The sequence below is a fragment of the Durotheca rogersii genome (genome assembly GCF_024521655.1).
Source record: "Durotheca rogersii strain YMJ 92031201 chromosome Unknown GGS23scaffold_31, whole genome shotgun sequence".
NCBI classification, from domain to species: Eukaryota; Fungi; Ascomycota; class Sordariomycetes; order Xylariales; family Xylariaceae; genus Durotheca; species Durotheca rogersii.
Window position 1 is genome coordinate 254,320 of NW_026251262.1, and position 25,168 is coordinate 279,487.

The window sequence follows — 25,168 nt, forward strand, 5'->3', positions numbered from 1 at the left end:
GCCCGTGTTGCAATGCATGTATGTGCGCACGCCCGCAACTACTAGGGTCCGTTGTGTGTTCTCCCCCCTCAACAACGCTGCACTGCGCGTAGACAGATACCTAATACGTTCCACGCCACGCGCCTCTGCGCCGACAAGGCAGGCAGCGTAGTAATCGCCGCCGTCTCGCCCGTCCGCCTCTGTATACCCTCCCTCCCTGCGCTGCCCGCGTACCTATCTCCTCGCCCCCCTCCCCCTGTCGTATTTCCCTCCCTTTCCCCTGCGGTAGCCAGGTTACCCCTTTCTTTCTTTCTTTCTTTCTTTCTTTCTTTCCTTCCTTGCCCCGGCCTGAGGTGAGACATGATACCTGACCTCAATCAGGTACAACACACGCCGCGTACGCAGCCCCCCCCCCGTGTCTCAGAGCGGGCACGAGACGAACATCCATCCGTCCGCGGGGGAGGGAAGGTCGGGGCGATCGAACGCGAGCGAGAAGGAGAAGAAGAGTTCGGCGATAGTGGATTACTACTGCTACGCTGTGCTGTGCTGTGCTGTGCTGTGCTGTGCGGCATAATAATGCCTAACCTGGGAAATTGTTCCGGGTGCGCCGTGTTACTCGTGTCCCTGCATAGGTAGGTAAGGTTAGGTAGACATGGTAGACAGACAGACGCACGCAGATAATTCGGCCTTGGGTTATGAATCGCGGTGCGCTGCTGCTGCTGCGGTGGAGAGGGAGAGAGGAGGACGGCGAGTAATTGTACGCGCGCACGTCGTATATGACGAGGGACGAGGGGGTGTGTCAGCCCACCCTCACTCCTCCTCCGCCTTTCCCCTCTCTATTACCCCCCCTCTGTATATTGAATCGCGGATCTACCGGGAACAGCAGAGATATCTTAACCCCCCTTCCGCTCCCGCCGTCTTGACAACTTCTACCATTTCACGCTCGTCTTTTTGTCAATTCCCCTCTACGATGCACTGCGATTGTTCCCTCCGCTTGTCTCTCCCCTTTCTAACTCTCTCGCAGCGTTAGTTTACATACCCCACATCTCACTACCCACACATCCACAGCTCTTCATATTTAAGGTGTTGCGCACTCGTCGTAACGGTTTATTCATGACCCATACCTCTACGCTTCATATCCCTCCCTTCCCGATGGCGGCACAGCCAGCCACTATCACTCCTTAGGGCCGAGGGTAGAGATCCGTAGCTCTTTCTATATATACTGACTGGCTACAATCAAGTCAAGACCACAGATTCGGCGTTGCAGAACAACGCAACTTGAACTGCGATCGAGCGCTCCGCTGCGCGACATCCTCCACCGCTAAACCGTATCCAGAATGATCTGGTGAGGCCCTAGTCTATCAGTCAAGTTGCTGATACAGCAACGGCCTTCCTGTCTTCGCCCGAGTCGAACATGCCCCTCGACCCAAACCTCCTCACGCGTCTGCGCCAATGGTCATCCCTCGCGTCGGCGGGCTCATCTTCGCAGGCTTGGTGCCTAGGCCGTTGGAATTCCGGAAAAACAAGACACCCTTGCCTTCGCCCTTGGCACCCTCGCTAGGCTCGACCCAGTGGCACATTCTCGCGCTGCGCCACATCGCCTTGATGAAGCCGAGGGAACCGCCCTTCGTGTCTGATCGGTAGTGGCGGCCCATGACTTTCTTGATGGCCTCACTAGCCTCGTCGGCGTTGTAGAACGGGATGGTCGACACATAGTGGTGAAGGACGTGGGTCTCGATGATGCCATGCATCAGCTGGCGGCCGATGAAGCCAAACTCGCGATCGATCGTCGCGGCTGCGCCACGTACGTAGCTCCACGACTCGGGCTTATAGTGAGGTAAGGATGGGTCGGTGTGCTGCAAGAAAGTGATGGCAACTGTCATCTCGTTAGCGGGTCGGCACGGCTACCCTGCAATGCTGAGATACTCACCAAGCCAGTGGTTGACCCAGAGATACGGCAAGAAGTACCAGACGAAGAGGTTGCTCCAGCCAAACTTGTTACCAAGAAACACGAGGATGCTGATGGTGACGGCCAAGCCCAGGTCGCTCAGCACGATCAACTTCGCGTCCTTGGCCTCGAAAAGCGGGCTTGAGGGGCTGAAATGGTTGACGCCGGTGAACCAGCCGTTCTTCTTCCCCTTACCGCGACCTTCGCTCTGGCGTTCGTGGAAGTCATGCCCAGTGACGTTGGTCAGGAGGTAGTTGGGCCAGCCGAACAGCTGCTGCCCGATAAGCGTCAAGAAGGTTACGATGGGCGTCTCCTCGCCGAGCTCGCCGAGCTCATGGGCCAACTTGCCGAGGCGGCTAGCTCGCTGCTCGCGGGTCCGGGGGATGAAGACCATGTCACGCTCCATGTGCCCCGTCGCCTTGTGGTGCTTGCCGTGCGAAATTTTCCAGCTGAAATACGGCACGAGAAGGGAAGAATGCAGGATCCAACCGACAGTATCGTTGAGAACCTTGGAAGGGCTGAAGGCCTGGTGGCCGCACTCGTGAGCCAAGACCCAGACACCGGTTCCGAAGAGGCCCTGGATGACGGTGTAAACCCCCCACAGGACCGCACGGACCGGGGTCGAGGGGACATTCTCCGGGGTCAGATAGGTGTGGAAGAGGTAGAACGTCGTGGCTAGGCAGGAAATATCGCGGAAGACGTAGGACAGACTCTTAACCGCGGACCTCTCGAAGCAGTGTTTGGGGATGGCGTCACGAATGTCCTTGATAGTGTAGTCGGGGATCTCGAACTCGTTCCCGTACGTGTCGATGAGCTTGCCGTGAGCGGAGCTGTTAGGCTCAGCAGAGGACATAGAAGAGAGCGAGGTGGACGAAGCAGATGGCCTAGGAGAGTCAATCGGAGAGCCAATGGCGGTGGATGGCGCCGACATGTCTGGGTCCGCGGTGGTAGACGTGGCAGTCCGGCGAAGGGAAGGGTTCTGGCGGGGAACGCCAGTGGCGATGGCGGAAGGCATGATGATCGGAACACTACCAAGACCGAGGGCGAGGTTGGTTTCGACCAAGGCTTGCGAGATGGGAATCAACGAGGGAAGCAGGATCCGTCAATAGCTACTGCTACTATGAGACAGTGAAGCGGGACACCAGCCAGCGAGAGAAGGACGGTGACGTTGATCTACTTCCTCCACGAGGCCAAATGCGGAAACGGAGAATATATGACCAATGCTCGTGGTAGCACGTACAGCACCAGGCGAGACGTGTCAATGGCCAGAGAGATCCAAATCGAGGCCGAGGGGGAGGACCAGGATAAATATGTAGCGGCAGTGTGTACGAGTATAGGAAGATAGGCGTGTAGGGAGGGGGGGGGGGGGGGGGGGGCGTCTTAGTGAGAGGACGGGGAGGTTAACAACCACTTCACCACGGAGACCAAGAGGGATGGCCTTATAGGACGGCTGAGTTTGTTGGAGACGAGAGAGGTAAGTAGTTGGAAGTAAGGAGGGGACGGAGAAAAGGAGGGATTAGGCGTGGCCGAATTCTGGTTTCTTCCTCCTCTTATGAGAGGGAGAAGTCGAGGGTAGAGAACGTAGAGAACGTAGGGGGAGAAGAAAGAGGGAGGGAAAAAAAAGGTAGACAAGAAAAAAAAAAGTCGAAAGAGTTGACAGTTCGTCCGATGGTTTAAGGTTCGACATGTACCTACCCGGTACCTGTTTTGCCATCTCATCGCTGGTGCTACCTCGAGCTACAGATCTACGAGCTGCCTTAGGGTACGAATTGGTGAATGTCGGCGCCGACATTCATACCTCGGTACCTGTTGGGTAGCCTTAGGTAGGTACGTGTTGGGTTCGAGAGCACGGCGGCCCGGACCCATATCCAGGTAGGTATCGATCAAGTAGACGCCCCATAATAGGCATATATACGCGGGTACCTCTCAAAGCATCATTCTTATAAAGGGAGACCAGTTGGGAAATTCAAGCCCGCAAGTCACGTCTCAACGACGCCGCGATATAGCCTCGAGAGGTTAGGTACATGCCAATGTGCGTTGCAATAATTGACCTACCTCGAATGCACCACGTCGTTCAAGCCACCGAACTCCTCCGCCTGCCCACCCCACCATCGATTGGGACATTCTTCGATCGTATCAGTCCATCCCGCCTATGGAACCCCCTAGACGGCGCAGGGGGGGAGAGGGCTGTACCTATGCCATGCATACATTAGGACAGCCGTGTGTAGCTATATATGCATACATGCATATGCACTTACACACCATAGATGTATGTAGGCAGGTACCGAAGATACTAGGGGCTGATAGGAGGTAGGAGGTACCTCTTAACCCTTGCCTCCAAGAGACCATCACCTCGGTACCTATCTTTTAAGCTTAGGTAGTTATCGATTCTATATGTAATTTCGTAATTCGCCTCTCGGTTACTCCTCGTCGAATCCGTAGTGTTGAAAGTAACACCACTCGCTCATCTAGCTAATTATAAGAGAAGAAGAAGAGCCGCATGCCTACTCACTAGATTAGATGGCAGGTTTCACGTCAGTCTGTAGTAGGTTGGCAGGTTGTTACTCTCCTGCTCCTCTCTCTCTCTTTATATACATAAAGCCAAATCGAGCACTCGCTCCCTTACCTAAGGTCCCTCGACACCGCTCAACAGACGAAGGCAAAAGGTCATAAAAAGGGGGGGGGGGGGTCGGTGAGAATGGGTACGGCTCTAATATTCACCGCTTCTCAGCCCAATCGACCTCGAACTCAACCTCGAGCCAGTGATCACACAATAAAATAGTCACGTAATATGATCAGGGTTAGACATGCATAGCGCGACGTGAAGATCTCATATTCCAGCCGTGTTAGATAGGTGCATATATACCACGCCTGCCCACCGCTACGTGCTACATATAATATACCGGTACCTAGGTAGGTAGGTTATGCGCTGCACCCATGGTAAGCGGGACAGGTAATGGGATGCAGCGTTACCACGCGCAGAACCGGGCGGTTCGTGCTGCATATCCCTACCTGCATATACATAAGCGTATATACGAATGGCTCTCGGATGTGAGCACCCTAAAGTAAAGTATCCCCTATCCGTGCTATTATTGCTGTTGCTGTAACAATTCTTGCCTTCAGCTGCCTCGGCTCGCATCATACGGGTATATGCCTACTAAGCAGATAACCTCTTCCAGGGATGGATGTTACGGGCGGTTAATACCGTCGTGGAATAGGAGGGCGGGCTAAGGGGGAAAGGGGGTCTACTAAGTTAGTAGGAGAAATCGTAGCCGGCGTTCTAGAGTCTCTCTCTCTCCTGGCCCGGTTACGGGGATGCCGCCCCAGTTAGTCCATCCACCTCCTTTTTTTTTTTTCCCACCGTTCTCCGCAAACACACCCGACGGCGCAGGTAACGGCGGGAATCTCTCTCATCGCATCGTACGGTAACGGCAGCATATAGCACGCCCATCGTGCCACCGGCCGAGGGGAGAAAAAGACGGCGGAGCAGAGAGCGCCAGGCATGGGGTGCCAGCCAGGAAGGGGGGGGGGGAGCGCAAATAGACTCACGACATGTGGCGGCACGGCGTCTGCCTCCCGCCTTGCTCGCGTCAGGTATAGTGTGTGCGTATACTCACCGGGTCCCCCCGCCGCCCTCGACGAAATCGAGAACCCGAGATCTGCGCATCGACGGATACGGATAGTTTCGTCACCTCCTCCCCCCTCGGCCAGACGCAACAACGGAGCCCAGCCGAGCAGACATGTGCGCGTCGGAATTCCGTAGGTTCGAAACATGCATAAACACTATCGACGGACAACACACATATTCACATCATAGCTACAAACGCAAATAGATGTCCCCCTGTCTGTCTCTCTCTAGAGGTGTGTAGGCGTGTGTGTGTGTGTGTGTGGAGTTGAGCGCTTAAACTACCGAACCATAACTCAAACGAATGGTACCTCGGACGCTGCATATCCGTATACATGCATATCTGCAATCTGAAAGTCCCTACGTGCCCCTCTCCTCCATTTTTTCCCTCTAACAGCCGAGCGGAATGGTGGTAAGTAGGAGGTATGTAACGGCAAGGGTCCGACCAAGGTGGGAGAATAATATTAATAAAAAAAGGGGAGGAGGTTAGAAGAAGCGACTTTAGTTTCCCCAATCCAGCAACTGAACCCCAGCTCCGGAAATGGGGTTGAGGAGGGGAGGAGGCTCTCCGCTTTCTTGTATCCCTGGTCTGTGCAGTACGTAGCGACTTTTTTTTTTCTTGTTGGGGATCTTCAAGGATCTGGTCCTCCCGTACAGATCAATTGTTGAGAGAAGCCGATCCCTGCAGGCCCTCTTTTTTTTGGGTCCTCTTCTTTTTTTTCCCTTGTTTCATTTTCTTTTCTTCTTTTTTTCGCCCAACCCACCACCACACCACTACCGCCGCCAGTCGGCAGCCTCGAGAAACTCGTGCCAACCCGGCTCACAATCCCCAATCCACGTGCGGCGCCGATCCGCCAGCCACATCACGTATCCCCCTCCAGCGCAGGAAAGGTGGTGTCAGTCATGTTGTGCACCACACTATGTGCATACATATGTACATAAGACATACTTGATGCGTCCTGTCGCTGTTGGTTGCTACCAAGCTTAGGTAGTTACAGTCTCGGGTATCTATACATATATAATACCTACGCGTAGATGAACTATATGTATTGTCTTCGTGAAGAGCCTTAAAGTCTTCTTCTCTTGCCCCCCTTATCCCGATCCGCCAGCCCCGCCACTTATAAGTAGTGCCTCCGTGTGACTGCGCACCGTAGCCTCGGTCAGCGCCGAGGCGGACGGCGTACGGCCAGGTTATGGGGTAGGGTAGGTGACGAGATGGAGTCGGCTCCTTAGACCGGCTTTGCCTACGTCTCCACACCCAGTTGGTCCTCACACACACACGCTTGGCCGCGGGGATTTGAGATCGGGGACCTGAGCAACCTTCCCGTCTTGTTGTTAAGCATAATCCATCACCGCCTAATCCCCTTTTCCATGTGGGAAGACATCCCCCTCCTATAGGACGCCGAAGAAAGGCTGGCCTTTTGAATCTGTAGGTAGCATCACTAGCGACCCGCTTTGACCAGTACCTCGGCCCGTTGGCCCGTATACTTTAGGGAGGGAGTAGTAAGGGGGTTTTGCCTTCTTGTCGAGCGGCCGTTGTTAGGTAGATTTAGTGAAGACTGTTGCTTCTTACGCCACCCCCCCCCAAACTCGCCCGAGTGTGAACGGCTTGCAGCTTGATGAATCCCCTAGTCTTGCATCGGAACTCTCCATTTTAGCGGCTCTCCATTCGTTTCTTCTCTTGTGCCGTTGTTCGCTGCGTCTTCTTGGTCGGTCATCCGGCCATGGCTGCAGCCTCTCCGGATTGCGAAATCTCCTTTTTATCGTCTTCTACAGGGGTGTGCCACGAAGATCAGTGACCCAACTCCTCGGGGAAATTCTCGCCCGTCCTTACGACTCACTACGTATATAGACTTCGGTTGAGCTTCCCATTAACAGCTGGTAATTTTTACCCGCGTTAACAACCATGTCGCAATACCGCCAGATACGCACTCATTCATCGATCAAGATATATGGTGTCGTTGCGCCTTTAGCTTGCTTGCGATAATGTCTAAAAATCGACAAAGTTGCACTCCTAGCATGAAACCCACGAGTGAAGAAGCCGGTGCGGACCGGAGCATTTCCAGAGCCTATATGAGTAGGTAATCCAGACGATAAAGGTATGTATTCGATGCCAATGCCAAGGCGCCTGAATCCTCGCCCATTTCTTGCATATATGCGATTGTCAGTTACTTAGATATAATACCTGATAGGCTCATAGCATGCCATGGTGTAAGGTGAGTTTGGAAGGCCCGTAGAAGTCCTCCTTTCACATAGGTACTATTCAAAAATATGACTGCAAAGATAGACAGCGCTGGGCTTCAGTATCAAGTAACGATGCCATTGTACTATGCTTGGGATGGAACGTCGTAGGATATGGTGTGTTATCAAGGCTATGGTGCATGTCTCTTTCGACTTCCGACAACCAAATTGTCAGATATGTTCCGTTCTCGGTGCCACCAAAAAGTCCCAGATTCGCCTTCGAAACTCAACGTAAAATAATGGAAACCTGCCTTGGTTTATAACAAGGTCGGAATGTACGTAGGTCGTCAAGGTTCGACACGTTTGAGCCAGGTCATTTACCTAACATGTGTCCGCTGAACTTCGATCCTCACCTCTAGATGTTCAGAAATGCAACGGGCAGATCCGGGCTTAGTAGCATGCTAAGCGGAAATGAAGCCTCGCCTCTGCATTCTCGCCAGCTCCGACCCGGTAACAAGCAGAAGCCACCTTGCGTTCCGTGATACACGAAACCCCTATTTAGCCCCCCTAACCGACTGCCTCTAAGGTGGCACAAAATAGAAATATATATACGATGGAACGTTGTACATCATCCGCTGTGTGTTGTCATGTTATTCATAGTAACAGAGTAGTTGTACATTCGCTCTAACGCGCACCGGGGTCATATGCAGTGGAGGGTTAGGCAGGTGTATAATACTCTCCATAATCAGACGTTGATCGACATTATAGGAATACCGCGATTCATATCAAATGTGAACAGTATAGAGAAGCTCTCGTGATTCTTTTTTTTTTCTTTCAATACTCCTAGGTGCCTCTTGCCTCATTCTACAGAAACGCCGTGGGAATGATCGCCGAGCACTCGTGTGTTCACGTGTTAAGACTAGGTTTCGCCATCTATACTGCCGGAGGCTTTGCAGTTCTTGTCATTAAACGGTACCGTATTTTGAATTGTCAAACACCCAGACCAGATTGTTATTCCCAACCTCCTCATCAGGATTGGTATTTACCCAGTCTGCGGCCTGGTCTATCATGGTTATATATCCGCTTTTCAACATTGTCCTTCAACTAATGTCTCTCTCTTCTCCGGGGCGCCGCACGGATTATATCATCTACTCTCAGAAGTAACTAATTATGTCAGTATTCGACTTGGACGTTTGCACAAGGAAAGGTGTCTTACCTCTGCGGCTTCGCTCGCTGACGAGACGACAGCCTTCTTGAGCTTGTAGCTCTCAACAACTCCTAGGTCTCTCATGTCGGCTATCCCCCCTCCAGGGGTCATTAAATCCAGTCCGTAGGTCGACATGCCGTCGTAAATTGCCTTTCGTAGTCTTGCAACCAGGTCGCTTGAGTCTAACCCTGCATTATCGGCAAGAATTGTAGGTAGCTGTCGTAGAGCTATCGCAAATGCCGATACGGCTATCTGCTTCTTGCCCTCTACACGAGTTGCTGCGCCTTCTACCGCCTTGGCCATAAGCATCTCAGCACATCCGCCGCCGAGAGTTGTCCTCGGCTCCTTGACGGTCTGCGAAAGAACAGCTAGAGCGTCATGCAGAGAACGCTCCGCCTCGTCTAATAGCTGCTCGGTAGCACCCCGAAGGACGATGGTACAGGCCTGGCCTGCGGCCACTCCAGAGAACTTTATGAGTGTATCCTCACCAATAATGACCTCCTCGATCAAGTCGCAGTGGCCCAGCTTTACTTGTTCCGGGTGGTCGAACGTGGACGTGATCTCGCCTCCCGTAACTAGGGCTAGGCGTTCGATGCCGTCAAAGTCGGCATGTTCGATGGACATGATGCCAGCGTCAGTGAAGAGCTGCTCAGGCCAGTTATAGATTAGCTGTCGGTTGATGAAGCAGTTGATCCCGTGTGCCTTGATCCTGTCCACCTTGGCCTTCATCTTGTCCTTTTCGGCCTTCTCCAGCTCGGCTAGCTTTCCAGTCGAGCCGACCTTCATGCGAGCACCAAATATCTTAACTTTGTCCGTATCCATCGAAGTGTTTGCGACCAGGATCTTGGCCTTCTCGAGTCGTTTGGGTTGGTTTACCCCGATCCTTTTATCGAGAATGAACCCTTCGTCGAGGTACGAGTCGCTCAGCTTCCCGCCGGCCTTCTTGATAATCTGGATGTGGCTGAGATCCGAGGACCCTTTAAGTCGCAACACAGCCTCGACAGCCAGCTTGGCGAATAGGTCTCTGTCCTGGGCTAGCACCTTCGAGCTCAGGGTTGTGCGCCCGATGGCGAGCAGGTCCTTCTTGAAAGCCTCTGGGTTTTTGCTGTGGTCGACGGCGGAGCCCTCCAAAGCGTGCAGGGCAGCTTGACTTGCTATTCGGTAGCCCTCGATGATGGTCTGGGGATGGATCTTCTTATCGACGAGCTTCTCGGCTTCCCGCAATAGTTCGGCTGCCAATACGGCCACGGATGTGGTGCCGTCTCCCACTTCGTCGTCCTGCACCTTGGAAATGTTCACGAGTACTTTGGCTGCCGCGTTGTCAAGAGCGATCGATTTTAGGATGGTAGCGCCGTCGTTTGTGACCATGATCTCGGAGGTGGAGCTTGACAGAGCGTTAGCTAGGAAAACGCCACGATAGGCATACGAAACGATATATATATGTCTGCTAAGCCTGTACGGTGGGAAAGACGGGGGGATACGCACGCAGACTGTAATATCTTGTCCATCCCCTTGGGACCGAGCGTGCTCTTGACCAAATCCCCGACGGCGATGGCACCAACGAAGGCGGCGAGGCGGGCATTCTCCCCTTTCTCTTCGGTGGTGCCCTCCTCGAAGATCTGGGTAGGACTGAAGGACGACTGGACGAGGCGTTAGTTACCCAGCCCAGCCAGAGCTGGACATGCCCACGAGATCACGGAAGGGAGGGGGGAGGGGGCGTAGGCGCACCATTCTGGCTACTGTAGAGGTATATTTAACACGATTTGTGTTCGAGGATCGAGCTATGTTGTTGGGCTGGCCTCTGTTGCGAAGCTCTGAATTTCGAGCACACCCGTCAGTTTACCTAGGTATGCGACACGGTAAGTGGTAGGTGGACCCTGGCTGGGAAGAGCTCTATCAGCAGACGCACCCGCCTACCGCCTGAGCTACGTCCATCCGCCCTACCCCACTGAACTTCCATTTTTTCATCGCGGGGCACGGGATGACAACACAAAACGGAGAAAAGCGCTGCCGGTCTCCGACGTGGGTGGAGGGTGGCGCGGCTCAAGCAGGACTGGAAGGTGGGGGTTTCAAGGACGGGAGCCACTTCGTGGCTAACCAGTCAAGCAGCTGGAAGCCCTTGGCAGCGGGCTGGCGAGGACGTACACACACAATCGACAGGCACAATTGGGGCTTTTTTGGCCTTGTGGGCGTCCAAAAAAAAAACCCCCCCCACCTACAAAAAATAATCTCGCCTTTTCCTCTTCAAATCACGGCCCGTATACTCCTATTCGAGCCTGTATTGGCCACCGTCTTCCCGGCTACGACGTCGCAACCACGAAAACGAAAGGCTGCAAATATAATCACACTCTCCTTCCTCTACCATTTCTATCGGTCGCTGCAGCCCGAACCTCGAAGCCTGCTATCTCGCGTCGTCCTTACTAGCGTTACCGTTTTTTTCCAGAAAAAAAAAGAGAGAAACTGAAGGCGGTTGAAGGCGGGGCAACTTTCCTCTACCCGGCTTCTCTCCCCCTCCCCCTCGTCCCTCTACGAACGTATCTACCTTGATCTACGCACCGCTAGAACCCTCTGACTATACGCCCTCCCAACATGGCGCCCTCTTTCGATCATCTGCGTGATGCAGACGTCGACGAGGATGACTACGATGAAGATGAGATTGACTTCTCCGACCTGCGCGAGAAGTATGAGGTCCAGCTCGAGCAAGGATACGACGCCTTCGTCGTCATCGACGGTCTGCCCGAAGTCACCGAAGAGCAGAAGCCCAGGCTGGTGAAATTCTTGCTCAAAAAGCTAAATCAGGTTGGGAAGACGAAAGAAGACCAAGTCTACATGCCCATGGAGAATGGCTCGTCGCTGAGGTAGGAAGCTGGGTCTGTTGACAACACCGTGCTGGGATATCCCCCCCAAAAACTGACCTGGGTGCAGGTTCGCCTTTGTGGAATATTCCTCGCCAGCCGAAGCCGCCGCCGCTGTGAGGCAGCTTGATATGGTGCCCTTGGACAAGAGACACACGCTGAGGGTCAACAAGATGAGCGACATCGACCGATACGGGCGGGAAGGTCGTGTAGACGATAACTACGTGCCACCTAAGATCGAGGAATTTACCCCAAAGGAGCACTTGCGCTCCTTCTTAGCCGACCCGAGTGGCCGCGGTCGTGATCAGTTTGCTATGTATCGGGGTGACGTCGTCGGCGTATTCTGGAATAACGAAAAGGATACCCCCGAGAATATCGTCGACCGACAGCACTGGACCGAGAGCTTCGTCCAGTGGTCGCCCCTGGGCACTTTTCTAGTATCCGTTCACCAGCAGGGTGTCCAGTTGTGGGGTGGTGCTTCCTGGTCTCGACAGAAGCGGTTCGCGCATCCGTTTGTCAATATGCTCGACTTTTCCCCGAACGAGAAGTATATCGTTACCTGGTCGAACCGGCCCATCTCCATACCCGATGAAGGACATCCCCAGCTCTCCCTGGACGAGGACGGGAAGAACTATGTTATCTGGGACGTCGAAACTGCCAAGCCGTTGCGATCATTTGCGAACCTTGATCTTCCGAGTGCCAACGACTCCCACGCGATACCAGCCAAACAACCACCAAAGTTTCCCTGGCCGGCGTTCAAGTGGTCTGCGGATGACAGGTACGTAGCGCGGTTGACCCAGGGCTCCTCCATATCGGTCTACGAGCTGCCTCGCATGGGCCTGCTGGACAGGACGACGATTAAGATCGACGGCGTCATGGACTTCGAGTGGGCGCCTTCGACGCCTCAAAGAGACGGCGTCAAACAGTACGAACAGCTTTTCTGCTTCTGGACGCCGGAGATTGGGAGCAATCCCGCGAAAGTTGGCTTGATGAGCATACCCTCGAAGCAGATTGTCCGATCGTTGAACTTGTTCAGCGTTTCGGACGCTAAACTTCACTGGCAATCAGATGCCACGTACCTTTCCGTGAAGGTCGATCGGCATTCCAAGTCGAAAAAGTCGCAGGCCACCACCCTCGAGATCTTCCGTGTAAAGGAAAAGGGCGTCCCGGTTGAAGTTGTAGACACGATCAAAGACACTGTCATCAACTTCGCCTGGGAGCCGAAGGGGGATCGTTTCGTTATCATCACCACTCCGGAGCCGACCGGCCCCACAGCTGTCGCACCCAAAACCTCGGTTGCCTTCTTCTGCCCCGAGAAGGCCAAGGGATCAGCCGTAGGCAATTTCAAGCATTTGCGGACCCTCGATAAAAAGAACAGCAACGCCATCTACTGGTCCCCCAAGGGCCGCTTTGTTGTCATTGCCACAGTTGCCAACCAGCAGAGTTCGGAACTCGAGTTCTACGACCTCGATTTCGAAGGCGAGAAGCCCGAGAGCGATAAGGACCTCACGGCTAACTTGCAGCTCATGAATGCGGCTGACCACTACGGCGTCACAGACATCCAGTGGGATCCGTCAGGGCGTTTTGTCGCCTCGTGGGCGTCCGTCTGGAAGCACGCGGTATGTTTCACGTTTTGGAACCGCTTCATACACGTCCGTTTCTAGTGCTAATGTCTGGCGATAGATGGAGAATGGGTACCACGTGTACGATTTCAAGGGTGAACTGCTACGGGAGGAACACGTTGAAAAGTTTCGCCAATGGTTATGGCGACCACGCCCCCCCACACTCCTTACGAAGGACGAGCAAAAGCAAATCCGCAAGAATCTAAGGGAGTACTCGAAGACGTTCGAGCAGGAGGACGCGGAACGCGGAGCGTCGGCCGATTTGGCGGTTGTCGAGGCCAGGAGAGGCCTGCTCGACGAGTGGCTGGCGTGGCGTGCGTCTGTCGAAGCTGAGCTCGAGGACGAGAGGTTCGACCGAGGTTTGCCAAAGCACCCGGCCGAGGCGGACGGCAAGGCGGCAGACGATGGCGAGGAGCAAGTCATCGAAGAGATTGTCGAGGAGGTGCTCGAGGAGAGCGAGGAGATCATTCCTTGATATTCTTCTCTGTCCGCACCGCGGTGTGGGTTGGCCGGGGATACCTAACAAATAAACGGCATTCTATGCGAGGGCACTTATGAGATTTGCTGCTAGGTGGCATTAACCATGACGATTGTGGCCAATCGACACGTGCCTAATTAAGAGGACCGGGAGAGAACCAGGTGTGTTCCTGCTAACATGTCCCTTCGAGTTTGGCCTATAATAGTATGTAAATGCATATCATATGCCTTCCTAGGCACCGTGCTGGCCCGATCGGGGTGTTCTCGGCGTGGGCTTCTCTGTCCGATTCTACCGCGCAGCTAGCGACGTGGCATTCGTTTTCGGACGCGCTGTCGAGGTGTGTAGCAGGTGGGAAGACTGTGGGATGCCGCAGCCCCATCTTAGCCACGAGGGAGAGTTGGGAGAAGGAGGTTGTAAATGAAGACGGAGATGCGGAGTGCATGCATGAGTTGAAACGCCTCGAGCGAGTAAACGAAACAAAGTATAGAAACGAAACAAATGTAGGCGAGTTCACCTGCTGTTTCTAGCCCCTGCCGTATCCGTTCCGGGGAGGAAGGTCACAGGTGAGAATCTAGACTGCCTCCTGTCTTCCATCCTACCTGGCCGCCTGGCTAGGTACTGACCTTACCTGAATGCACGTAGCTGACGATTATTTCTCACGAGGGATGTGATGGGCTGCCGGCACTGAAACGGGCGGGTAAAATGGTCAACTTGTGGCTGAGCTGACTTTTAAGGACTTGTGCTCGTAAAAGGTCTTACCTCCCATCTCAGCACCTACCTTTTTGAACTACGCGAACGGGACAATATACCTACCTAGTAGGTCGCTTTCTGTTTATATTGTCTCGAGAACCTAGAATAGGCATCTTTAGGAAGGATGAACGAGGGGACGGAATTGCACGGTCGGGAATGCACCCCTGCAACAGCAGAAAAGGGAGTTCGACAGCTGCCTCGGTTCATCAGTTCACAATTCAAGGTGCATAATCATTCATGTCTGTGTTGTGGCATGTCCAGGCCGGCATTGCTCCGTAGCAGAGGATATCGTTTCCTTCCAACATAGGGTAGGTACCCGAATTAGAGGTACTTATCTATATGTAATGGATTAGATGCACACCTACTCCGGTTGAGGCAATGCGGAACGCTGCTGTATAGGTACCTCCTGCGTAAGTATCTCATCTAGACTGGTGCTCCATCTTTACCCATCTACGCACACAGATAAGTGCTATATGAGTATCGCATAATAGACGCATCTCCATGTACCCACGTCTAATATTACAGGTACAGGCAGAGAGATAGGTAGGTCTCTACGTAAATATGTGTATGTACATGTACGTACAGATGTATGGCGGGGCGCCCTGTGGGGACCTGGATGTGGAAATGACCGATGGCTCCGGCTTGGGAGCCCAAACCGCGTCGAATCAGGAGACGCAAAGATGCGTAGGGTCGGCAAGAACTGCATACATTATGGTATCGGCGCAAGGTAGAGGTACTTAAGGTAGGTGGGGGAAGTTGAGCAAAAACAAGGTGCTGGGAACTTGATTTGTGGACCGTTGCATTATCTGGCAGTACTTAGGTGCGTATATGTACGCCCTCCCCCTCCTAGGTAGGCCGCCAGTGCTATTCTGAATTCTGAAAGCTGCTCCGTATTTGGCTCTGGTCGGCCAGATGATTCCTGATTTGCAGCGATCCTTCGTTTCGCGCCTGCGTATTCTTGTTTCTCCAGAGAAGCTGCCAATCGCCCAGCAGTCAGCCCGTCGTGGAGGGTACGTCGGCGCTAAGTACCTCCTGATTATACGTGTACGCAACATGGCCACGGGGGTGAGAGGGAAAGTCCCCTGATTCTTGAAACACCCCCTGCTAGGACGAGTCGGTCTGCCCTCTTGTACTCAATGCGGGCCTTTCATGTACCATCCCCCCCTTTTCCCGATCATTCCCTCGGATTCCCGCGTACTCGGTACCTCCTTGCTTCCATGGGGTACGCGTCATTAGACCACCCGGACTAAATCAGATGGACCTATTGACGGCGCCAATGATCTGAGCAGGTGCAGCTTATGAAGATTACCTACCTTCTAGAGGTACCTACCTACCTAGGTAGGTATGTAGGTAGGTACCTTGGATGGTTATCTGCAGCTACCTGCAGAGGTACACACCTTGCAAGCGGGAGGTACCTAGGTGGCTTGATGTAACTATCTGCAGTATGTCCGTAGGAGGTACTCAATATACCCAGGTAAGTACCTACATATCTGGGCAGGTAGGTATCCTCACGAAGATTTACGTATGTTAGGTACTTATATGCGCAGTAGTGTTATGTATCCAAAGTACCTCTTTTTGGCCCTCCCTTTCCGTCGCCAGCATCACCTTTTCCCAACCCTCACCCCGTCACCGGCCGCCCATCTCATCTCCTCTCAGCTGGCTTTACCTCGCCCTCACCCTCTCTCTCCCACGCCTTTCCTCAACCTTCTCCCTACCTACCTTTTCTCCTCCGTCCAAAAGGGGTCCGCTCGTTCTCTACAGGATGCCATCTCCTCCTCATTGATTCCTGATTGAATATCCAAGACAACCTCGATATTCGTCCTCTCCTTTAACAAGACTATATTCTTCGCTCGTTCTTCGTCAAAATTCGTCCTTCGTTTACATCCACGTCGCGCTCTCTCTGCGGAATCCTGGCAACCCCCGGCAAGCCAGCATAATATTGACTACTCGAAAGGAATCGTATCTCGTCTCAGTGCCGGCATCAGTACCACGCTACTACCGCTGCCGCTGCCGTATCGCCCTAGCCGACACGATACTTTGCATTCCACACCACCAGATTGCTTTGTCCGTTGGGGGTTGCGGCTGTTTAGACTTTGCTGCTGAATTTGTAAATTGTCTCTCCCGCCAGCTCCCGGAGATCGACCGGACTGGAATGCTGCATTGCGACCATTGTTCGCCAATCATCCTTCCCTCGCTCGCGCTCGCTACCTACGACCTACGCTCAGAACGACATCGCCAGACCTCGTCAACGTCGACGATCCAAGACGACATACCGCTAAAACTGTTCATAATCATCTCTGTTTCGACTCGTTTCCTACACTAGACCGGACTTGTGCAAAATATCTTGAGCCGCCGAGTCGAGTGTTGCTAGTAATCAGTCAATCTTAATCGACACTCACAATCCCAATCCCCCGCCCGCCGGTATCCAGGGGTATATCCTAATCGGGATCGTGAGACAATATACAGGCCTCGTCTCGCTTGCGACCACGCTATCGCAGATCAGGGGCTATCTCCTGCGATCCTACTCCGCTTCAACAGGGCACCTCCCGAAACAACTTCCATTATCGTGGTTTGCCTAGGCGTGCTATTCACTTAAAACATCGCCGTCTCGCCGTTGCTATTCCTGTATACCTTGCGGGCCTCCCCTCATTCCTTCGCCCGAATTTGGCGGGAGAGAGCTCTGAACCTGAAATATCATATGAGTAGATATCCGACTATCTGCAGCCGGTAGAAGACGAGCCGATCCAAACAACTATCAACCTTCATAACATTGACGAAAAATAACTTCGAATACGATAGCGCCGTATATTACGCTCTACCACGGGAACCAAACTCCCGCCCTTAGCCCTAGGGAAGAACTATCATCAGCTAGCTACTCGATGCCCGACCATGCGACCATGACCTACGCCGGAGAACATTTCGACGGGGTTGAGCTCTCAATTCCGAGTCCTGGCTCGCCACCCGCTATGACTTCATCGACTATCACCTCAAGAGCGTCATCTGTACGCTCCTTCAATTCCGACGAGGCCGACGACGGTATCGCGGCAAACGTGGCCAACTTCGAAGAAATCGGTCTAGACGACGATTCGATTGATGCCTCCCACTTCCGCGAAACTCAGGCCAAGTCGCCTCCAAACCCCTATAGTGCCAGCTTCGCCTCCGATATTCGCGCCGCGTCCGCGAAGCACGTTGGCCCCAAGATTCATCCACAGGCCCGCGAGATAGCCCGTGCGCGGCCACAGCGTCCGATCCCTCTCCCCGGGTCTCGCCCTGGGCCCCCTACCCTAACTGCACAGTTTAAAGACACGAGCACGCGTAGCCTGAGTACGGGCATAGGAGCAGAACCTCAATCTAACCGGTTACCCATACACGGGCTCTCGGTACGATCTGCTTCGTCGTCAAATGCGGGACGCCGGCGTCGAAGCCCGAGCCCCAATGTCTCGGCTCGGTCGCTGAGCCCTCGAGATGCCGTCGGATTGGCACCAAGGCCGCAGCGGCGTAGCTGGCAGTGGAGTCGCGAAGTGAAATCGGCAATCGATCTGGAGAAGGAGTGTGACGACGACGACGACGACGACATTCCTGATGGTCTCATCCTTGATAATGTCCCATTATCACCCCGACCTCCGATGGAGAGATCGGCTAGCCGACCAGGTTCGGCTTCTGCTTCGCCCGAGAGACGGCCAAAGGAACGAGTCCGCAGCGTTGGGAATGGGACGCCGCCGGTGGCGGTCGATCAGGGTAGCCTCAAGTCACCAACGTGGAAGATGGATTCATCACCATTGTCACCGTCATCTACTGCAGACTCGCTTCAGTCAGCGCTGCCTTCCCCCATCAAAGGCCGTGCCAAGAGCTGGACTGCAGCTATTTTGGAACTCAGCCCTGAAGCAAAGGCTCTCACCGAGAAGCTGGAGGAGCATGCAGATGAGCTGGAGAAGCACGGCTTGTATTACTCGACATATGGTCGCCCAGCACCCAAGCCGCGGGTGAAATCGGCCCTGGCTGAACTGCCGCCTCTACGGCGAACCAACGTCATGATCGACCCATTACCTGTTTCCAAGGAGAAGGAGGCTGTACTCTCGCGGACAAGGCCGTCTTGGCTGCCACCGAAGGACCCCGCAGAGGAGAAGAGACATCTGAGAGAATATCAAAGGATGATAGCCAAAAGCATCGAAGCAGACAAGAAACGGGAGGCTAGTCGGAGGGAGAAGGAGCGGAACAAGGATATTGCCGCCAAGGCTATCGTGCAGATCTGGGAGGACGAGATCTTGAAGAGGTGGGATGTCGCTGTGAATGAACAGCGGACTCGGGAGCTATGGTGGAAGGGTGTAGCTCCTCGTAGCCGAGCTGCTGTTTGGTCCCGAGCCATCGGCAACGGGCTGGGGCTGACGGAGGCGTCGTTTCAGGCGGCCCTGACGAGGTCCCGCGAGGTCGAGGGGCGCTGCGTGGCTGGGAAGCCCAATGCGGAAGACGAACGCAAGATGGCCTGGTTTGCACAAATAAAGGCAGACGCCGAGAGAACCTGGGCCGATCTCAGGATCTTTCAAGTCGGCGCTCCGTTACACGGGAGCCTGATCGATGTCCTTCGTGCATACACCATGTACCGGAGTGACATTGGCTACGTGAGCGGCTGCAATGTGAGTTTTATGAACTGTCCTCCATATTTAGGCCGCTTGCGTTGCTAACTTGTCTGAATAGACGATCGCGGCGATCTTGTTGCTTAACCTCGCCACGCCAGCTGCGGCCTTCATCGCCCTGGCAAATATCCTGAACCGTTCCCTCCCGCTCTCCTTTTATGTCGCCGACCCTGGGGCTAAGGCATCCGTGTACGCCTTGGTTCTCGAGACTCTGGCTGTAAAGTCTCCGCGACTCCACCAACACCTAAACAATCCAGAACTCGGCTTACACCCGGACGAGTACCTTCGGGATATTTTCACGTCCTGCTTTACGCAGCATTTAAGTCTTGACGAATGCACCAGGCTATGGGATGTATATGTTTTTGAAGGCGATGCCGTCTTCATCCGTGCTGGCGTTGCTCTGCTGCTGGATACCGAGATGAAACTTCTCGGTGCCAACACGATAAAGGAAGTACGGGACGTGCTAAGCGGAAGAAGCAAGGCAGACGAACAGGAGAAAGTCGACTCGTGGATGGCGCGGGTCCGCAGCTCCCGAAAATCTTTGAATTCTCTTTCCAGCACAGGAGCAGCCTAAGGAAACTGAACAACTGAGTTCTAGGCCGATCGCAAGCATTAATTCTCTAATAAGCTAAAATAGTGTATTATTGTAATGCATGATATAGCATTGTCATCTGCTATAATATTTCGGGCCATGCTGGGCCAGTCGACAAACGCGCGATCTCTTTAGTGGGAGGAAGAGGAAGGGCAAGTTCCGGAGCATAGAGGGGGATGTTTACAGCCAAGGCCGCTTGGCCTGGCGCGGACTGCCTCGTGGAGGAAGGAAGGAAGAAAAAGAGGGAGAGGAGAAGGAGGAGTCCAGTGGAAATGAATCGTTCACGATGCGGGAAAAAGATTATATAGACCTTGGAAAGGGGTATAAATGGGACGGACGGGTTGGAGGTGGGAGTTGATTGTTACCTACCTATTCACCTACTAAACTACCCTGCTGTACCAACCACCTAACACATTACCTACCTACTAACCTACCTACTCATTTCTCTCTTCAACAACCCCAATCCCCCCCCCCCTTCCCTACCCTTTTTTTGTTGTCTTCACTTCTTGGAAACCCATATGCCGCTCTGATCCGCGGATCGGGCGCGCAACAACCTAGGCTAGCAATTAGCTACCTAATTTGACGCATCTTCTGCCCTGCGTGCGTGTACCTAATTAATTCACTGGCGATGTTGTTTAGTGCCCTCGTAACTACTTCCATCACTACCGATCACGGGTTACCGAGTCGGACGGACCGGAGGGGAAGAAGTTGGCGTGGCACGTCCTAGTCTGGTCGCTAAGCGATACGACGAGCCTCGCCTCCCTCAGCGCGCGCCGAGGTGTTTACTCATGTAGAGAAATCTTACATACATACCAGTACATATGGGTATAAATATAGAATTAATCAACGATAAGTAATTTTCCGAGTTAACGCCTCATTAGCATTATTATATCCGCCGCACCGACCTATATTATACATGAACCGACGACCATTCCTCCTCCCGAGTAGGCATGGCGAGATAAGATGAGAAGGGATAGGTACCAATGCCACAAAGCCAATTCATTCGCTAACCTGATTCTCCCCGAGTTCCCGCGTACATATATCCTTCGTGTGTGGTATGGTATATCGTGTATCTCATCATCCCTTGAGTGAAGGGGAGGGTATCATAGTGTGAAATTGCCCACATTGTACAAAACCGACTACTCCTAATTCCGATGGTGGCCCCCCGCGAGACTCCCCCTCTCCTCCCCCGCATTATCTCAAAGCGAGAACCCCAGGTCTTCCCTCCGGTCGTCGACGATACGACCCCACTCGAGGAGGAGCCTAAACATATACACCTGCATATCCTCTTTTCGGAGGGACCGGAGAGCCCACTCCCGTCCCGCGTTCGCCATCTCGGCCGCCTCCGCCTCGCCGGGCCCGCCCAGGAAACTCACGGCATCCCACAGGTCGCCGAGCCGGATGTCTAGCGGCACGAAGTGCCGCCACGCGTGGACGCGCTCCTCCCACCAGGTCCGGAAAAGCGCGGCGCGATACGGCAGGGATCCCGACTTGAGGAACGGCAGGAACCGGCCGCTGAAGGCGGCGCCGTCGAGATCGACCAGGTGGCGGTGGCGCCAGTGCTCCTGAAAGTCCTGGGAAGGCGGAGGCTCAGCCGTGGGCGAGCCATAGAAGGTTGTGTGCTCGGCCGTGCAGTCGCGCTTGTCGCAGCGCTGAAATTTGCCGACGAAGGATACATTGACCGTGATAGCGCCCTCCATGTGGGGAGGGTTCTGAGGCGTAGGCGGCGACGTCGCGGCGTTGGTGGAGCGGAAGGGGGAAGAACGGTACCTGCCGGGCAAGGCCATGCTGAATAGAGATTTTGCTATGATTGAAATCTTGGCTTCGGCGGCCTTGTGCACGAACCTGGCCCGAAGGAACATCTGCCAGGCGCCATGCGTAGCGAACCCGTCTGAGGAGGCGCCGCGCCAGTACACGCTGTTGAGCTTCTGATCCCAGGGTATGCGCTTGCCATCGTCGATGGTCACCTTGTCGCCAAAGTTCCACGGGCTCGGATACATGATATCGGCGAAATTATGCAACCGACTTTGACTGAATACGGGGAATAGGGCGTACGTCGGGGCCATGGCCGTCGGCGATACCAAGGCGCCGTGTAGGTAGGCAAGATCGGGCTGATGACACAAGTCGCCGGAAAGCGTCCAGTTGGAGACGAAGCCGTTCGTCATGTGCGGAGGGGAGCAGCTGAGGCACTCCGCTTTCCTGTTCCGCCAGCGATACTTGTTCGCGGGGGAGTCGGCGGGGCAGGTCGGTGAGATCCACTCGTGGAATATCTGACGCTTCGACCTTTGCGAGAACCAAGGGGACTGGTTATTCCAGATACTGTCGTCTGCGCCGAGATACTGTGTAGCCCACGGCGGTTCCTGCGCGCCGCCGAACCAGGCCAGCTTCTCCTTCGCGCCTAGTCTCGCCCTCGCCTTGATCGCTTCTTGCTTATGAGCCTTCATGCGGTCAAGGGGAACTGATACGCGGCACTCGTCATCCAGATTGAAGGCGAGCTGCATGTCTGGCAGCCACTTCGCAAAGGGATTCATCATGTCCTTGGTGGCGTCCATCATCCACCTGTGAGTGCCGTGAATGTGCGGGGAAATGCTGATTCTACCGCCCTCGACGATGATGCCGCCCATGGACAAAGCAGGATGCTCAAGCAAGTGTGTCGTTCTCTCGCGGAGGACGGCGGGCGAGACGCCCCAAAAAGGGAGGAGGTCCGAGTTGATTTGGTCGAAGATGTCGATGATGGGGGATTTGACTGAGGTCGCAAACTCGTACCACTTGTCGAAGTTGGGCGGCGGTGGTATCCCGTAGCGCGCTCGATATTCCGAGACGGCTTCCTTGAGGCTCTTGCTCTTCCCTGCCTGCGCTATCCACGCGTCGGACTCGCTCTTCGCACCAGCTATAATAGGCCGGGGAGTGGGCCTGAATCCGCCGGGGCTCATGAAGGCCGCCTGGCAGAAAACTAGGAGGAAGATCACGAGGGCGTACAGACCGTACCGGTTCCTCACGACGACGCCCTCGCCGAAGGGATGGTATCGCGTCGTGGCAACTTTCCCAGCCTGGAGCAAGACGCCAACGCCTAGAAATAACCAGATGCCCGTCAGGAGCCCCCACCAATTAGACCAGACCTTGATCATGGTTCCGTCCGCGACCCTCCATTGTATGTAAACAAATGTGCTCGCGGAGGCGAACAGGAGGCTCACGGTAGTGGCATGGAAGTGGCCAAGGAGATAGATTCCAGAGACTACAGCAAGTGTCACAGCGATACTATCGGGTATCAGATCACCGACGGCGAGCCACGTGACGAAGACGTTCCAGCGAAAACTAGCTCTGTCGATGGATGAGTAGATAGCCAAGAACGCTAGAACCGTTGCTGAGATTAAAAAAAGGCTACTCAGAAGGTGCCATACTTTCGGTTGGCCCTCGTTTGCCTGACGGAGCTTTGCGACTTGGGATATGAAAAGAGCGTCTAATAATAACATGACTAGCTGGGACAGGGGAACCGTGCGCTCGTTGTCTTCGCCGGTGGGACAGATGGCGCCGGTGGTGCGCTTAGAAAGGAGGAGGGTATCGGTGGCGGCTAAACCCCACAGTAAGGCGAGAAAGGCATATTTTCCGAACGGAGATGAGAGGCGCGCGGTCCGTACCTGAGCGTCATGTCCGTGCCTCGGTAGAAATATAGGTCGCAGCTCGAATACGCCAAAGACAGCGATCAGGAAGGGGAGAAATGCCTGTAGAATCGATGGGTGCTTAGCAGCCGTCTTTTCTTTACTCGTGTTTCCACGAGGGGGTGTCTATTAGGTACAGACCTGAAGGCCGTCCCACGAGCAGTGGATGGTGCGGATAATCCTCCGATACAGAACAACGCGAGCGACCACACAAAAGAGTAGCAGCGCGAAGGTGGATGACAAGGACCGAAGTCGTAGCGACGATCTCAAAATCTTGGTGAGGAAGCTAAACTTGGGGGAAAACGTCTTGGTCGAGATCGAGGAATCACCATTGCCAAGTGGCGCGTAGCTCGACTCCGCGCGAAACACATATCTAGCTGAGATAGACAAGGTGAGGCCGACGAAGAAGTATGACAGGATGGCGAAGTGGAAAGGGCGCTCTGCACTGGGGAATTAGCCAGGGCTAGCGCTCCTAGTTGCCAGGCCAGGCAAGGAGCTGGTAGGAACCCATACCGAAGGCGGCGCTTTTGTACGTGTAGTATCTCGACCAGACGAAGGCGTTGCTTAGGCCTAGGGTGCTGGTGCCGGTCAGCGACGAGGAGGTTGGAGAGGGCCCGCATCGGCTCATTACGAGAGGCGAGCTTACCATATAGCTAGGATGTCGAGTCGCTCGCGCGAGAGCGCCATGGCGAAGAGCAAAATACGGCCGGGAGGAGGAGGTATGGTTGCGGCGTGTGCACCCGGCTCGAGAGCGAAGAAATGAGGCGTCGATTCACGGAAGGGTGAACAAGTAGGCCATGATCATGACTGCGCGGGAGAACAACAGCCGATTCGGAGTCGGTTCCACATGGGTGGCAGAAAGCATAAAAAAAGAAGAAAGAATGCGAGATTAGAAGCTGGCAGCGAGACGAGGACGGCAAGAAGGGGACAGCACTATCAGCACCATCGACAGCAGCAGTGGCAGCAACAGACCTAGGATATAGGGACCCCGGGTAACGGGACCTTTGCCAGGCGCCTTGGCGAGATATACGAGTATAGCCCAAAAAAGAGGCAAGGCGTGTAGGCAGCCCACAAACGGAAATGCGGCACCACAACGAGCCTGGGGGCCTGTAGCCGACGGCTCGCGGGGGATCAACCAGGCATACGGGCTATAGGCTCGCCGATTGGACCGCCCCGTCGCGGGTGAGAGTAGAGATATGAGTTGCGATACATACGTAGGAGGTACATGGTGGGCAAGCGATGTAGGGAAGAGGTGTGAATTGTTGAATGATTCTGGGTCGCGTGCGGGGATGAGAAAAAGGTTGCATAGGAGGTACCTACCTGTGTTTGGAGTCCAAGGTTGTTAGTCCAAGGTTATTAGTCCAAGGCTACTATCATTACACAATTACCTGATGGCTCAAATGTTTATTGCGGAGGAGAGTCCCAACCCCTTTCTGTATGGGCACCTGTACTTACCGATCGCAGTACCTACATCTACCTACCTAGGTACCTTCCAGGCAAACGCAACTGGCCGAATTCTCGCAGCACCAGGAGCCAACCCCGCCCGGGTGGCGCTTCCACCTTGTGCTTCATTTAAGGTGTGCCAGATCTAAGGGGGAGATAGAATCGTCGCTCGTTAGGTTGTCTCTTGCTCGATTG

At 54.2% G+C, this 25,168-nt stretch overlaps 6 protein-coding genes across 6 annotated transcripts; 2 read left to right on the top strand and 4 right to left on the bottom strand.

The window, feature by feature from the left end:
- Positions 1–1,415: 1,415 nt before the first annotated feature.
- On the bottom strand, positions 1,416–2,942 carry GGS23DRAFT_600286 (fatty acid desaturase-domain-containing protein; the record flags this gene model as incomplete). Its single annotated transcript, XM_051519044.1, has 2 exons — positions 1,416–1,855; positions 1,910–2,942. The coding sequence occupies 2 exons, from the start codon at positions 2,940–2,942 to the stop codon at positions 1,416–1,418; spliced, it is 1,473 nt and encodes a 490-aa protein (XP_051368296.1).
- A 2,244-nt stretch (positions 2,943–5,186) lies between these two features.
- GGS23DRAFT_585132 (uncharacterized protein) lies at positions 5,187–6,153 on the bottom strand. The gene has a single exon (XM_051517355.1). The coding sequence runs from the start codon at positions 5,699–5,701 to the stop codon at positions 5,255–5,257; it is 447 nt and encodes a 148-aa protein (XP_051368297.1). The 5' UTR covers positions 5,702–6,153; the 3' UTR covers positions 5,187–5,254.
- A 2,200-nt stretch (positions 6,154–8,353) lies between these two features.
- On the bottom strand, positions 8,354–10,671 carry GGS23DRAFT_615984 (chaperonin Cpn60/TCP-1 family; the record flags this gene model as incomplete). The annotated part of the gene is made up of 4 exons (XM_051520752.1): positions 8,354–8,897; positions 8,950–10,324; positions 10,426–10,580; positions 10,669–10,671. 4 exons carry the CDS (start codon positions 10,669–10,671, stop codon positions 8,838–8,840), a joined length of 1,593 nt encoding a protein of 530 aa, XP_051368298.1. The 3' UTR covers positions 8,354–8,837.
- A 423-nt stretch (positions 10,672–11,094) lies between these two features.
- Positions 11,095–14,505, top strand: GGS23DRAFT_585149 (eukaryotic translation initiation factor 3). The gene is made up of 3 exons (XM_051517356.1): positions 11,095–11,798; positions 11,866–13,414; positions 13,479–14,505. The coding sequence occupies exons 1-3, from the start codon at positions 11,530–11,532 to the stop codon at positions 13,890–13,892; spliced, it is 2,232 nt and encodes a 743-aa protein (XP_051368299.1). The 5' UTR covers positions 11,095–11,529; the 3' UTR covers positions 13,893–14,505.
- Positions 14,506–17,542: 3,037 nt separating this feature from the next.
- Positions 17,543–19,853, top strand: GGS23DRAFT_600289 (TBC domain-containing protein; the record flags this gene model as incomplete). Its single annotated transcript, XM_051519045.1, has 2 exons — positions 17,543–19,279; positions 19,341–19,853. 2 exons carry the CDS (start codon positions 17,543–17,545, stop codon positions 19,851–19,853), a joined length of 2,250 nt encoding a protein of 749 aa, XP_051368300.1.
- A 1,217-nt stretch (positions 19,854–21,070) lies between these two features.
- On the bottom strand, positions 21,071–24,217 carry GGS23DRAFT_600290 (glycosyltransferase family 90 protein; the record flags this gene model as incomplete). The annotated part of the gene is made up of 4 exons (XM_051519046.1): positions 21,071–23,593; positions 23,672–23,970; positions 24,044–24,108; positions 24,177–24,217. 4 exons carry the CDS (start codon positions 24,215–24,217, stop codon positions 21,071–21,073), a joined length of 2,928 nt encoding a protein of 975 aa, XP_051368301.1.
- Between the last annotated feature and the right edge of the window lie 951 nt (positions 24,218–25,168).

Excerpts from the sequence above, each read along its gene's own strand:
- GGS23DRAFT_585132 (XM_051517355.1), bottom strand. The coding sequence starts at position 5,701 with ATGTTTCGAACCTACGGAATTCCGACGCGCACATGTCTGCTCGGCTGG.
- GGS23DRAFT_585149 (XM_051517356.1), top strand. The coding sequence starts at position 11,530 with ATGGCGCCCTCTTTCGATCATCTGCGTGATGCAGACGTCGACGAGGAT. Across the intron at positions 11,799-11,865 it reads GAGAATGGCTCGTCGCTGAG|GTTCGCCTTTGTGGAATATT; the intron begins GTAGGAAGCTGG and ends ACCTGGGTGCAG. Across the intron at positions 13,415-13,478 it reads CGTCCGTCTGGAAGCACGCG|ATGGAGAATGGGTACCACGT; the intron begins GTATGTTTCACG and ends GTCTGGCGATAG.